The sequence below is a fragment of the Psittacula echo genome, assembly GCF_963264785.1.
Source record: "Psittacula echo genome assembly, chromosome: 3".
Classification (NCBI taxonomy): domain Eukaryota; kingdom Metazoa; phylum Chordata; class Aves; order Psittaciformes; family Psittacidae; genus Psittacula; species Psittacula echo.
The window spans coordinates 39,015,285-39,030,307 of record NC_137736.1 but is presented as its reverse complement, the minus strand read 5'-3'; the positions used below and the strand labels follow the sequence as shown (position 1 = coordinate 39,030,307).

At 42.6% G+C, this 15,023-nt stretch overlaps 1 protein-coding gene across 1 annotated transcript in view; it reads left to right on the top strand.

Annotated features, from left to right (window-relative positions):
* Positions 1-274: 274 nt before the first annotated feature.
* LANCL3 (LanC like family member 3) overlaps positions 275-15,023 on the top strand; it is a gene marked incomplete at its 5' end in the record, with an annotated part of 31,008 nt that continues 16,259 nt past the window's right edge. Inside the window, one exon of the mRNA XM_080612766.1 lies at positions 275-820. Coding sequence (XP_080468892.1) covers positions 275-820 — 546 coding nt within the window. The remainder of the gene's footprint in view (positions 821-15,023) is intronic.

Here is a 15,023-nt window from a genome sequence, read left to right as displayed (position 1 = left end):
TGGCAGACCCGTCCCCGACACCACCGAGGGGCATCCACCAGCCTCCCCCACATCCGCTCCTTGGGGCTCGGCAGGCCCGTTCCTCCCGCCGCCCCTCACGGGCATCGCCGGCGGGGCGCCCGTTTCCCGCCTCCCCGCTCCCTTCCGCCTCTCCCGCCGCACTCCCTCCGCCCCGCTCCCCCGCCCCCTCCTCCGGCAGCTCCCCGCTCGCTGGCTCCTTCCCTGCCTCTCTCCCGCCGCTCCCCGCTGCGCAGAGCGCCGCGCCAGCGGGGTTATGGAGAGCCAGCGCTGCTTCGCCAACCGCTTCGATGACTACCCGGGCAGCCCGGAGGCGGCGCCGGACAAGGAGGCGGCGGTGCCGCTAGTGACGGCCACCATCGAGCGGATCCTGCGGGAGCTGCCGCCCCTGGGCGGCCCCCGCGGCTGCCAGGGCGGGCTGTACGGTGGCGTGGCCGGCGTGGCCTACATGCTGTACCACGTCGCGCAGTGCCCGCTGTTCGCGCCGTCGCGGGAGGCCTACCTGCGGGCCGCCCGGCGCGTCGTGGACGCCTGCCTGCGCTACCAGGAGGGCAGCGGCGAGGCCGACGCTGACACCCGCGCCGCCTTCCTGCTGGGGGGCGCCGGGGTGTACGCGGTGGCGGCACTCGTCTACAGAGCCCTGGGGCTGCCCGACTTCGCCCGGCCGCTGGGCAAGTTCCGGGAGCTCAGCGAGGTCTGCGCCCCGCTCTCCTTCCTCGAGTGCGGCTCGGACGAGCTCTTCGTCGGCCGCGCCGGGTACTTGTGCGCCGCTCTGGTGCTGAAGCAGCGGCTGGGCATGGAGGTAAGGGCGCGGGGCGCGAAGCCCCCCGGAGGGACCGGCCTCGCCGTCGGGGCTGGCGGTAGATTCCCTAGGAGCTGGGACGCCGGCCTCCCGCTGCGCGGTGCCGCCTGTATGATCTCGCCTCTGCTCCGCGGTAAAGGGGAATGCACCTGTGCCGGCGCTTTCAACAGCAACACCAGCAGAAAAGCGCGTTTTCCAGCGTGCACTTTGGGGGCATGCTTCAGGAAGAGCCGCGGGTGGGGGGAGCTTTCTCTAGTAGCAGCGCTCCTACCCTGAAATAAAAACTGCCATCTTTTGCAAGAGGGAGCGGGGGGCACCGGGCGTGCGGGACGCGACCCCGCTGCTCGGTCAGGGCACAGGGCGCTTCATCCCGCTCCATCCCACTACATGCCGCTCCAGGTCGCTTCCCGGGAAGCGCTGAGAGCATCAGCTCTTGGTTGCCAGATGGTGAATTACTTGGCAGGAGCTACCCAGGGCTTTTCAAGAATAATTTCCGTAAAATGAAGTGGGTGAGAAAAGGAATAGTGTTGGGTAACAGAGTAAGAGATCTCAATAATAAGTAGTGCTGTGCTTCAATTTGCAAGAATACAGATTTTAAGAGGCACTTGGTTTTATTAACTTCAGCATACAGAATCTGGTAGTCTTTTGGAAAGCTGGCCATGTATTTTGGTGCTTTTCACGAATAAGAGCTGGGTTGGGTTTTTTTCTGGAAGCATGAGATGAGATTATGGTTCAACGTGCTGGTGGTTTCAGCCGGGACTTTACCCTAGTTGTGATTGTCAGTGCTGACAATTCAGAGCTTCCACTGACTGCAGCATAATAATTAGTGCAACTGATTCTGTTTGCTGTGGTGTTTGTTACTATGTGGTCAGTGCAGTATCTGAGCAGGCATTTGTTACATTTTTATTCTGTCCTCTTGTCAGGTCCAATCTGTGTTTCCTCTGTTAATCACTGATTTGCAAGTTCACATGCTTCTGGCTTTCTTTCCTTCTGGGAGAGGAAGCAACTATTACAAATAAATGATGTAAAAACAAGCAGCTCTGCCCCCTCCAATACCAGTAACTGCAGTCAGAGTCCATGGAACTGCTGAATGTTTTTGATTGCCTTGAACAAAAATTCTTACAGCACTAAGTGTTTTAAGTAGCATACTATAGGTGCTGTTTCTTTGTATAGGACTGTATTTTATTTGTATGTATTTGCATTTTTATTTATTTATTTGTATTATAATCTATGCCAGGTTAGATGGGGCTTTGAGCAACCTGATATAGTGGAAGGTGTTCCTGCCTAAGGCAGGGGGTTGGAACGAGATGACCTTTAAGGTCACTTTCAACCCAAACACTTCTTTTGGTTCTATGATTGTCTGAAAATTATAATCATAACCATGGTTATGTTGTTTGTAACTATAACATAACCAAACTTTCCATTCTGACAGCATTTTCTATGAGAGGCAAGTTTGTAGGTGCATCAGCATCCTACATGCAGAGTGCAGCAGCGTCAACCTGAGGGGATGGTTCCCCACAGAGGAATAAGCCGTCCCTATTAGTTCAGTTTGCATTGGGGGAGCATGTCTAGTGCCCATATGGGTGCTAGATGTTGTGACGTACCAGTTGAATGAGGAGGCACCCTGGGCTCTATTGCTTCATTCAATTCCTTCATCCATGTCTTACGTCCTTGAGAACAATTGCTGAACAGGTTGGAGAGTAGGTGCAATCACCTCTGACAGTGTGAGGAAGGAAAAAGCTCTCTTCTCTGCTTGTTTGCTTCTGGAAAAATTATACTTTATGCAGCTGTAATGAGTTAAACAGCCCCACAGATGAGCACACGTATACACTTATTGTGGTATCCATTTAGCAGGTGGGTTAACTACAATGATAGAGGGGTTTATTTTGCCAGTAAAACATATTCTCTGTCCCCTTGGTGATGTTTTAATCGGTAAGCTAACATCCTTCCATAGTGTTATTTATTCTGTCACCACATTGTAATTTTAAATATATAGTGCAAGAAACAATCTAAACTGTTAAGTATTGCTAAAACCCGTTTTGATTTTTTGTTTTAACAACAATTAAACCTTTTAATTAAAATATTTTACTCCTTAATGAGGAAAATTATATTGATTTCTAGTCTGTATGTACTTATGCTTGAGCAAAATTTGGGTCCTTTGATAAATGTTCCCATCCTAATATAGAATTATCTTAATTAGTACATTGCCAGACCCGACCATGCATCTTTTTACAAATGAAAAAAGGGATGCCCAGAGAGTGCATGTCATTTATTACCCAAGGTCAAATGGTAAGCCAGGTACATCCCAGAATAGAAGCAATGCCTTGTGATTTGAACCACTAGAAAATGCTACCTCCTGTAATTTGATTGTGCTCAGTCTCACATGGCTCACTGCAGCATGTTTTCTTGTTTCCCACATTCTTTTGGGTTTTGGGGATTTTGTTTTTTGAGGATGCTGTGCAAACATTTCCAGCACAAAGTGAAATCCATTCCTTACACTGAAACACAGCCGCTGCTGCCCATATGGTTGTTTTTTTCCTCTGAAGAAGTCAAATGGTGACCTATATACAAGAAATTGCTTGCCCTTGAAGAAAGGCTTTTTGTGCAATTTTTACAGCTTGTGTTGTGGGTTTGGTTTTTGTTATTTTTCCTAGCAGGGCAGGAAGGAATTGGTGTTCAGTAAACACCAATTTAGCTCAGCTGCTGTGTACTGATGCTTCAGCTTCTTGCTAAAGAGTCTCGGTGTTTTAAAGCATTGCATGTTCTTTGGAAAGTTAATGGACTGTCCTGAAGGATCCGGTCTGTTGAATAACACTGACCTCGTGTGAAGAAGAAATTTGCATTCAGCTGGTGTTCAATTTTAGGCTAATACAGCATTTTTCCCTGATTAATTAATTGTGAGGTTTTGCATGAATAAGGATTACTTCAACAGTCAAGGCTTAACAGGATCTGACTTTCATGATGCACTATGCATTAGGAAAGATGCTTTTCATCGTTTAATTTCTCTAATTTTCATTACACTGTAGTCAATGCTTCCCAGGCAGAAATGGGTAAAATACTGGTTTTGCTGAAGCAATGTGTTGTTTGTCTACAGTACATATGAATAAGGTGCATGCATTTTAGCTGCCCTTAACTGCTATGTTTTCACTGCTAAGGGGAAATTTTGTTTCTGTTCTGCCTTCTTTGGGTACCTCTTTTTCTGATGCTTGTAGTGTTGGTTCATTATGTGTTCTTATGAAAATTGCTCAGTCCTGCTTTTAATTCTTTTTACTCAGTCTTTATTTGCTTGTGCAAACAGTAGTAAGACATCATTAAAATGATGGTCCAGTCCCCCCATGTTATTTTATCCTCCCCTCATTTTTAATCAGTGAAGTTTCTGCCCCATTTTGTGGTTGATGGAGCATGGTATGTTTCAGTAGTTGTGTTTCCTCCTGGCAGTGTAGCTGTCAGGTGACAGAGGACAAGGTGCAGAAGTTCAAGTGGATTCTTGCATCACCATCTGCTGAGATGGTACTGCCTTTTAGCACAGCTCAGGTTTTCTTCTAATAACTGACTGAACCGGTGGGGTTGACTGACTTCCACTAGCCTCGAGTTGCAGTGATGGGTAGCAGCTTACCACATAGGCAGCAGGGCAGCATTTTGCAATACTGCCTGATACTGTGGTTTCATTAGAGACTGTAGTTTTGAAAGACACTGGGGACACCGTAAGAAACCCTGGCCTGCAGTTGCAGAGGTGACGAGCTGAAGCAGCACACTTTTCCAGCAACATGGCCACAACAGTTCCCTTGGGGCTGACTCACTGGGATGAGTCTTGAGTGTCTGCAGAGACCTTAAGCTCTTCCAGTTACTACGTGGTTAAGATTTATGTCTCTGTGGCAAAGGGGCATCTCAATTTCCTTTTCCAACCGATGCAGTGTCATGATTTGGTGTGTGTTTCCAAGATTGTTGTACTGTCTTGCAGAGGGCATAATTCTGTTGTTAGTCTATTGTGGGATACCTAGGAAGGGCAGTGGTCTTTCCAGCAGGACTCCCCTGAGTGTAGTGTCCTGCTAAAAATGATACTTTCTCTGGATGCTGTCTATCACGAAAGCCTGTTTTCTCTTGGACCTCACAAGATTGCAAATCAAGCTGATCAACTTTACCTGGTACGTGGAAAACAGAAATAGCACTGCTGTGTAGTGTCTGGAATCTCGGTGCCACAGCAAGGGAAATGTGAGGTAGAACTGGCTTTAAAAGGCAGTGAAACAGGCTGATGGGCACTGTATGGGAATGACAGGTCCAGCCAGTAAATTTCATAATATTCTGTGAGAGAGGATGTAAATGAATTAAAATTAGTTTTCAGCTCCTCATACAGTTCTAGGTGATATTGCTTGTTCCTTAGATCCCTCCAGCTAATGTTTTTAAAGACTGTTGTAGGTAACTTTGCTCCAAATTTTGGGATATTTTTTTTAGGGGGGTGTGGGGTTTGTTGTGTTTTTTTTTTTTTATCTCTTAGAAAAGAATTCAGAAAGTGTGAGAGGAAGGAGCTTCATGAATCCTGCCTAGAACATGTTCATTTATAGTAGTAGGATGTAAATGTATTAGTGCTGAACATAGTGCTTATGAAAGACACTTGATGGAGTGACCTTAGAAAGGGAGATCTGCAAAATATCCACAGAAGAGATGAACCTCTGAGTGCTGTAGCGCATAGTCCCCATGTTAGGCTTTTAATCTCACCTGTGCCTGAAAGCGAAGGGTTGTCCTTTGAGGTGAGATTTCATTCCTTCTCTGTGCCCAGTAAAGTTGTTTCCCCCTGTGGAAAAATTAGACAGTCCATCTGAAACATTGTGGTGTTTGAAATGTCAAATATCGTGGTGCTAGCTGGAGCTGTACTGATTTCATGATTTCATTTTACACAGGCCACTACACAGCCAGGATGTTGGTTTTTTCGCCACAGAGGAGTAAAATAAGATAGCAGTAAAGATAAATGGCTTTTGATCCTAGCCTGCCTCTTTTAAATATACCTTATTCTAGCCATAGTTTCCCCAAACCACGCACGTGGAATAGATTTTGCATTAATTTGCCTGAATTGGTGAACTTAAACCAGGAATCGAAAATAGGAGTTTTCTAAAGTAAACAGTGAAACAAAGGGAATTATTTGCATCTGTATTTTTTTAGAAAGCATTCTGAAATAGTTTGGGTCTACATTTCAGAATGTCTGTTTCTCTTTAGCAGGGCAACATGAATCTTTTTTATTTTAAACAGCCTTAAAATTCTGAGATGGGGACATCTTGATAATGGCTGCTTGGATTCAGTTCAACAGAGGGGACACTAAATATCCAGTTGTAGTGTTGAAAGTAGAAGATTTGGGTTGAAAAAGTGAAATTTCAAGTGTATTGTTTAACAGCCAGTTAAAAAAGCACTATAGTACGGAGGGTTTGGTGTAGACCCTGCCAGGATTGGAGGCTTGATTGACACAAGTTTAGCTACATATGTTATATATTCTGTTGCAGAAATACAGATTTCAAATGCTTATAGCTGAGGAGTGTCATTAGTCTGCCACCGTCTTCTAGAAACACAGTTTTGTCCAAAAGCAGTGTCATATCTCTGTACTGCTTTGTGCTGTTGGAAGAATGTTTGCCTATGCAGCAGCATCTTTTTGCTGGAAGAAAACAGCCCAAGCAGTCATACCAATGTTATAATACCAGTTTTTAACAAAAAAGAAATATGTTTATCCAAATGTATCTCTTGTATCCAAAATAGATCACTACTTTCTCATCCTTCTAACTCTGTTGAATTTCACGTACTGGAACTTAACTGTGAAACTGTGTCAGTTCAGCCATCTTCCTCATCATCACCAGGGAGAACTTTTGGGTCACCACTCCTTGTCCTGCTAGAAGCAGAGATGTTGAACACAGTGTCTTTGTCCTCTGCAGAACAGAGCGTGCTGCCTGTGGCTGGAACATGAGCCCTGTGGAACAAAATACAGGAATTGGAACGAGGGCATTTTTGTGGAAAAAGTGCTGAGCAGTTCTTTGGACCTGTGGAGCGTCAGGTGACTGAATCTCTGGAGTCATCTGGATCCATGAGAGCATTTGAAGTAGAGAAGGAGGGGATCTCTCCAGCAGATAGGTGCAGGGCTTGGGTGGAAGTTACTGTTTTTCACAGCATTAGTTACTTGTGGTCAGTTTGGTGACACACTGTGGGAAGTTCCTTTAATCTATTGCTTTAGGTTTTCAGATTTTTGTATGTTGTATTTTATACATATGTCAAATAACTTTATTACAATACTGCTTTTCCACAGATAGCTATGTTTGACATGTATTTTTTTCTCTGTGGCAAAGGCTAATAGTGATTTTTTTGTCATGGTTCTCACAAACTCACAGTTAACATATGCATGTTAGCATATATGCTATGGGTGGCATAGCAGAAAGAAAGAATGCATGTGTAGAACATGCATATATGGTGGAGTGTGTGAAGGCAGAAAAACAGGCAGGCATGGGGAAGAAAAGATGTTCAGCAGGCTGAATGCAGAGTGGAAAGAAAGAGCCAATAAAAAAGTGATGATAAAAAAATCAAAAGGATAAGTTACTGGTGAAAATAAAAAAAAATGGAAAGTTGCAGAGGGGTAGGAGAATTTAAAGATGAAGGGAAAAAGGCAAGAAACAATGTAGACCCTGAAGCAGGGGAGATTAAAACTAAAATCAGGTTCTCTGGCAAACTGGTGTGGATCTGATGGCTAATGTACTCGATCTAAAAGTTCAACAGAAGAAGCAGGGGAGATTAAAACTAAAATCAGGTTCTCTGGCAAACTGGTGTGGATCTGATGGCTAATGTACTCGATCTAAAAGTTCAACAGAAGAGTAGAGGCAGGGAGAAAATGGGTTAGGGAGCGGGCAGAGGAGTAAACTACATTTCTTTGAGGAAAATTACTTTTTTTTTTTCTGCTTGTTTTTTTGTTTGTCACTGTTCTGTCACCGTATTCCCTTTGAATAGGCTCATACACTTACAAAAACAGCTGTCATCACATTTGGTGCTTGCATATTCAGAGCACAGTATTATGTCTGATATTCTATATTTTCTTTCTCTAAGATAAGCTGAAATAACTGCTTAATGTCTAGAAGCAAATATGGACATTTTCATGAACATTGCTGTACTACTTCTGACACTGACATTTTTCTATTGCATGCACATAATACTCCAAATTGGTACATAACATAAACATTAATGCTGTTAGTAAACCTTAGTTTGGTATGAGGCTAAAGAAGCAGAAATGTGAAAGACTAAGCTGATCCTGAGAGGAAAGAAAGAGCACAAGGCTAACAACAATTGCCAATGAAATCATAACATCTTCAGCACTTTACAGCAGTGAAATGGAGGGATAAAATTAAGCCTTAAGTTTCTCTATAGTCATTTGATGTGCATTGTTAGAACATTAGACTTGTACGTAAATCACAGCACAGCTATGCAGCACAACTAGCAGGGCCCAAAAATAGAAAACATCCTCTTCTTTCCTCTCACCTCCATTAAATCAATAGACCCTAGTCTCTATTACTTCAGCTAGGCAATCTTAAAATCAACCTAACACCCTACTGACAGGCTGTGCGAAAGACTGCAGAGCAGTTTACTCAGCCAGGAAACCATTGTCTTCAGCCTCACCTCCAGGCAGTAAGGGAGCTGTGGAGAGAGGATCAGGGAAGCAATTAAAATGGTAAGTCACATGCTCCTGCTCTACTGCTGCAGGAGCATCCCATCACAGCATGGTGTAATGCTGTAGCAATGGTGTAATTGCTAGAAATGGGAGTTTTGTTTGTCAGCCAATTCCCCTATTGCACCCCCTTTTTAAAAAATCAGAATTCAGTATATGCAATCAGGTCACCATTTTTGACAAGACAGCCTGTCAAAATGCCTCTTTGTCTGTGTCTGTCATGCAGTTCTTTGACCATTGACAAGCATGAGATTAAGCACTGAGTGATGTTGCGTAACCTCCTGTCCACTCCATTGCAACAGGGCTCAATGAAAATAAGCCGTCAAAACCAATTATTTCTTATCTATGTTGTAGGATTATTTTCAAGTGATAGTTAGTAAGCTGATTAATTTTTTTAGGAGTAGTAAGGCAAAATAATTGAAATAACTATTTCACTTTTGGGCAGACATGACCAGAAAGTATCTTAGTAGCAGTCCAGGCTGTTGCTGAGTCGTTTGGTGTTTCTCAGCTTGGTATATTTTGACCTGTGAGAGCAAAACCATAAATCTATTTTTGCAGCAGATCAGCATTCCTGAATTCCTCATTTTAATGGCTTAATATCTCCTGTTGAAAAACAGTGGTTCATGAGTGAGATGGAATGGATGTCAGATAGCACTGAATGATCTGGGGGAATTAAAAAACTGTGTCAGATAAATACACTTTCTAGCTGTCCAAGATATTTAATTATTTTTTGTGGCTAATCTTTTTCTTCAGAGAATACTTCTGTTCTGGCATTGGTACAATGATAATGTAATTGAGGATTGTAAGCTGGGGATGTGCTGGTCAAATTTAGATTTCGGTGTCAAGGAAATGGAAGTTGCTTTTAAAAGTGTTTGGGCCTGGGACTAGAAGCAGCACAGGACAAAGCAGCTCTCCACTGGTGAGTCAGTGCAGAACTGGAAAATGGTGGATATTGCATATTCCATACTGGCAGTGTTCTGCAGTTTGTCTGATCAGTCCTGACAACCAAATTATAGCCTTACCAGAATCAAAGAACTGGTATGGACCTTGAGAGGTAATTGAGGCTGCCGTCTAGCCCCCAGGCAGGTGTGCCTGTGCCTGTGTCATCCTAGCAGCTTCTCTAACATGCTCTTCATACTGCCCAGTGATGGAGTATCTGCAGTCTGCCATGGCTGTCTGAGGCACTATTTTGTTACCTTCCCTGTTAGAAGGTCTAGCCTAATGACTGATCTGAATCTTGCTGTAATTTAAACCTGATACTCCTTTTCCTGACCATTGAGAAATAGTGAGAAGTTCTGTTCCTCTTTACAGAAGCTCTTCGTATATTTCAAGACTTCTATAAATTCTACCCTTAATCTTTTCTGAAGAAACAATCCTAATACTTCTGATCTTCCCATGCCTGTCATGTTTTCTACATCTCTAAGTCATTCCCATTGCACTCTGCCAGACTCCCTCCAGCCTTTCCTGAAGAGTGCCAAAAATTGGACACGATTCTGGCATGGGCCTTTCTAATTGAGCAAAGGAATAACTTTGTGTTTCTTCCAGGTCTTGTTTTTGTTTATACAGCTCAGTAAGGTGTTTACATCTCACACCGGTGTGATGCTGACTCACATCCAGCTCATGACCTGCCGTTATTCAGCTACTGCATGGACAAGTATTCATTAGGAATGAACCTAGTGAAATAGGTAGGGGTCATGTAAAGACAAGGAATCACTGAACTGCAGAAGCTGTGCTATGGTACACAAGATGAGAAGCTTCTTCAGCTGAAGGAGCTTTTTTTCATTAATGCCAAGTAGAGAGTCTCCTTTCCTTTGTTCCCTGAATAAAACTGGGAATAAGTTATTCTACTTTGTAACACCACATGTGCCATTATATATTCAGGAAGCATCTGTGAAGTGATAGAGTTAGTGGAAGTATAGTTGAAAAAATATGTTTGAGAGGATCATATTAAATTATTTATTTTGTCCACATTACAGATGAAGGAATAAGTGAAATTTGAAGAAGTGTCTGGAGGCTAAGCTTACAGTGTTCTTGTGATTTGCTTTTGTTGCTAATGTAAAGATAAAGCTCAGTGTTGTCTCTCTCCCTAGTTCTGGCATCTTCAGTGAGGGCCATTTGTGAGGGCCATGAATCCATTCTTGGATTCACCAGCAGCATGAGTCAATGGAAGTCTATTCTTCTATTTTTATAAAAGTTTCTTATAGTTTCAAACAACATCACCAAATAAGTTCTTTGGCTTACTGGAACCGTCTTAACAAAAGTAAAGATTGTCTTGCAATAAAGTAATACTATGGGCAGGGGTTGGGAGCATCAACCTTGCCATGGACATTCATAGGACTTTGAGCGTGCCATTTTCACTAAGGTTCTTTATCCCTTTGTAAAGCTAACTCCTGATCCCTAGATATTTCTATTTGTCATCTATGAAATGGCTAATGTTATACTTTATTGCTTTAGTTTTCTGAGGCTAAGCCAGTGATTAATTAGTCAAAATTACAGTTATAATAGCAATGGACCCTAAGATACACATTCCACATGTAGATGTTTAAATTTGAACAAACTTAAGTTGGTCAGATATGAACTCGGGGAAAATTCTTAATAGTAGAACAGCAAAACAAACTTCTTCAGGCTCTTTAAGTAAACAGTGATTTGTTTGTTCTTGGTCTTGCAGAGCTGAATCAATCATGAGCTTTCTTATGATAGGCTTCCATTTTCGTACATACACATTTTTTATTATGCCAACAAAAATACCTGGAAACAATGCTTATATAACTGCCACACATCCAGGAGGCAAAATGTAGGCAGAGTTATAGTGCGAATGCATTTGTCCTGTTTAGATTTTGTTCTCTGAGCACTGTGGGACTGCTCGCTTATTTTGGTAGAACAAATATTATGAGATAAATTTTAAAAAACACACAGGTAAGATGAATTGAACTCAGACCTGAATCTAATGATCTCTAGAGGAGTAAAATCCACACCATCTCTCTGAACAGTGTATTGACATACTCACATTTGGGTTTGGCTCAGTTGCAGAGTCAAAACATGGCCAAGACTGGAAGGTACCTCTGGAGATTTTCTGGTCCAGCCTCCTGCTCAGAACAGGGTCCACAAGAGCAGGTTGCTCAGGGCTGTGTCCACTTGGTTTTGAGTATCTCCACACTACAACCTACCTGGGCAACCTGTCCCTGTGTTCGGCCACCCTCACAATAAGAAAGCTTTATATTTAAGTAGAATTTTCTGTCACTGGGCACTGCTGAGAAGAGCCTGGCTCTGACTTCTCTGCTTTCTCCCATCAGGTGTTTATACACATTGATAAAAATCTTCCTTGAGCCTTCTTTTGAGGCTGAACAATCCCTGAGTTAATACATGGGAAATATCCATGGAAGGGTAGAAAAATTAAATGTGACTCCCATAAATGGCAGTCATTGCTCCATGCATCTCTTTCCCCAAAAGCAGGCTCACAGTGCTATTCCACCTACTCTGTGTTCCTCTAGTACCTTGTACAGGCAAAGGAATGCAGGATTTTTACCCTGCGGTTGTAAGCAGGGAAGAGTCTGAAGTGTAGAAGGGTCAAAAGGAGCCATTCAGCACCACACTTTGCCACAGAGCCTTAAACACTGGTTGCATCCCTTCTTGTCAGCCTTCGCTGTATCAAGGAAGGGCAAAATCTTTCCCTGGTAGCTAAGTATTAAGACAAACAAAATAGTTCCTGGCTCTTGCAGATAATTGGGAAAGTTCTGGATTTTAAGGGCTTTAGTGTAAAGATATTTTAACAAAAACAAAGCAGTCTTAGAGCGTGCTGCAGCCCAGGGGCTTCTGAGTGCCTTGCGCCCCTGCAGCATTGAGCATCTGTTAGTGAAAATGTCTACATGATGGTAAGAGGTGGACCATGCCACACAGCTAAAGGAAGATAAGAAGTACCCTAAAAGTACCTGTCCTCCCGAGTTATTGCAAGGTTATTTCCTCAGTGCTCGTGTTAATCAAACACCTCAGGTTTATGCTTGCCAGTTAAGGAGGGGAGTTCCCTGTCCCACATTATGTGGAGGAGCCAAGGAGGCATCAGGGAAGAAGGTGAAACATTTTTCTGAAAGCTGAGTTTAAGTACATGTAGTTTGACATAACAAGCTTGACTTGGAAAACACATTATGTCATCTGTAGGTCTTGAAACAGCTGGCTGGGCCCTTCTGTCTCACTTTGCACAGTTCTTCCTGTAGGGCTGCAGAGAAGAAGCATGCAAAATGACAAATCCAACAAAAAAGAAGCGTGGCATTGAGTACTCCCAGGGCAGCAACAACACAATAGTCTGTAGCATGAGGTAATAGTAATTCCTTTTAGTTAATTATACAGGACTTTGAGATCTTCAAATGCAGGGTAATGGCTAAGTACAGTTAATGTTTGTTGATTATTGTTGATGGTGATATGATTTGTCTCATGGCTTTTACTCCTCTTGCTTCTTTCTATGTTAGGTTTGAACTCTTCCGGAGTAATCTGAACTGCACCTTCTAGAACAGCAGTCTCTTTTTCCCAAAGCATGCTTGGTTTATACATGGTCACAATTGAGAATAAGTAGCCAAAGGGAAGATTGATAACACTTTCCTAATTGTAATATAGTATTAACTGGCAACCTTTTAACCAGGAGAAAAGTACAGATGGTGATCCCATTACTTACCAAGTAAGCTACATTTTATCCCACATTTCCTCAAATTAATCCCATGACTCTTACTCTGCTCCTGAAATGTGGCAGTATCAAATTATAAGTGACTGTCTGTGTCTGAAGTACAACTTGAATTGTATTTGGAGTGGTGGGCATATTGCCAGGCTTTGTTAATGGCGCTGTGTGCCACTGGAAACTCTTTTGTTACTGTTTTTTGCTTCAGAACTTTGTCGATGTGCCTGGGAGGATCTAGGAGCCATCTACAGATCATCAGGATTTTTACTACTTCAGACTGCTACCACAGTCTAAGAGTAGGATAAAAGTCAGATGACTCAGAGGACTAGATCACCTTCATCTGGTTTTCCTGTATTATGTTGTCAGCATTCTTCTTGTAGCTTAAGTTGATATTTCTATTCAGTGGCTTATTGGCACGGCACAAATTGCAGATCATCACACAAAGTAAAAGTGACATGATGCCAGTGTGGAGCTCTCCAGAATTACCTTTACTTGAAAGCGGTGCTGGTGCTACTTTAAAGTGACTAATTTATGCTTCTGTTAGCCTGTGAATGATGCTGTTGTGTCATTTACCTCATTTAACTAATTTCACAGGTTGCCACACTGTTCCTCAGCAGCAAATATTTAGACATACTTCTAGATGTCACATGCCTCATAAATATCGGCGTAATAGAACTATGCATATAAAGCAGCATGACTTAGAAGAATAAAGAAGTCTTGCTAAACAAGCAAGATCAGTTGTTGCAAATAACAGAATTACAAAATTAATGGCTGATGAAAGAGCAATAGCCAATACTCTGTTTACATTTGAATGGGGCTTTTGATGCAGCATTGAAGATAATCTTCCTTGAAAACGTAATTCATGCTGGCTTGGATGGGGACATTTTGGATTTGGAATTGGCTGAAAGACCACAAGCAAAGCTAATAGTAACTACTAATAAGAGACTGATTTAGGAACCAGCCTTATTTATTATCTTCATTAGTGATCCAGAAGAGGCAGCTCACTGGATAAGAATTGGTTTGGCTTTTAAACTGATACAAGTGCCAAATACCATGCACAGGCAGAGGAAAAGTATGAAAACAGCTCAAGAGATTAAAAAATGAACTAAAACAAGGTTTATTTTTATCAGTACAAGCCCATGTGTCTGGGGAGCATTATCTGTAATACTTATTCTATATGCTAGGAAGAAACTGAGATTCAAGTAAGCTTAACACGACAGGGCCTGAGTAACTCGTGTTCTCAATTCATGTGAGTGTTAGCATTTCATCTGCACGTATGCTGCATCACTGCTTGTACATCTGGATGTAACATGAACACGAGTTCTACGCTTACTTTAATGTAAATTAGCATTACATTTCTTTGCATTCATCCTGCATGAGAATGAACAGCTAATATAAATGAAAAGTCATAATCAGTCCTGATAGAGGTTAACACAAGATGGCATCCAGAATATCAATGAAATTTTGGACTGCCTACACAGCTGTAGCACCCAACAGAGATACTGCAGATTCATTTTCTGTGATTCTTCAGGCCTTTCCATTGCCTAAAAGCCACTCTGTATGCCAAGACCTGAAAGCTTTGCAGTCAAAACTTTTCCCTGCTGGTGACTGATTTTGGGTATGCCTAAATGCCCAAGGCGCCTGGTTTATGCCCTTGAAATCATGTAGGCAGGCATCTTATGATAGGCATGCAAATCTTGAGAGTGCTGCATTGTGGGGCTCGTAAGATACGCCAAAATTCATGAGCCAACAGCTGTATGACTCGTTATCCATGGAGCTCTGATGCAGATTTACTTTTTCAGTAAAAAAAGTGCTCTTTTTTAGTAAAAAAAGTGCTCTTTTTTATCTAT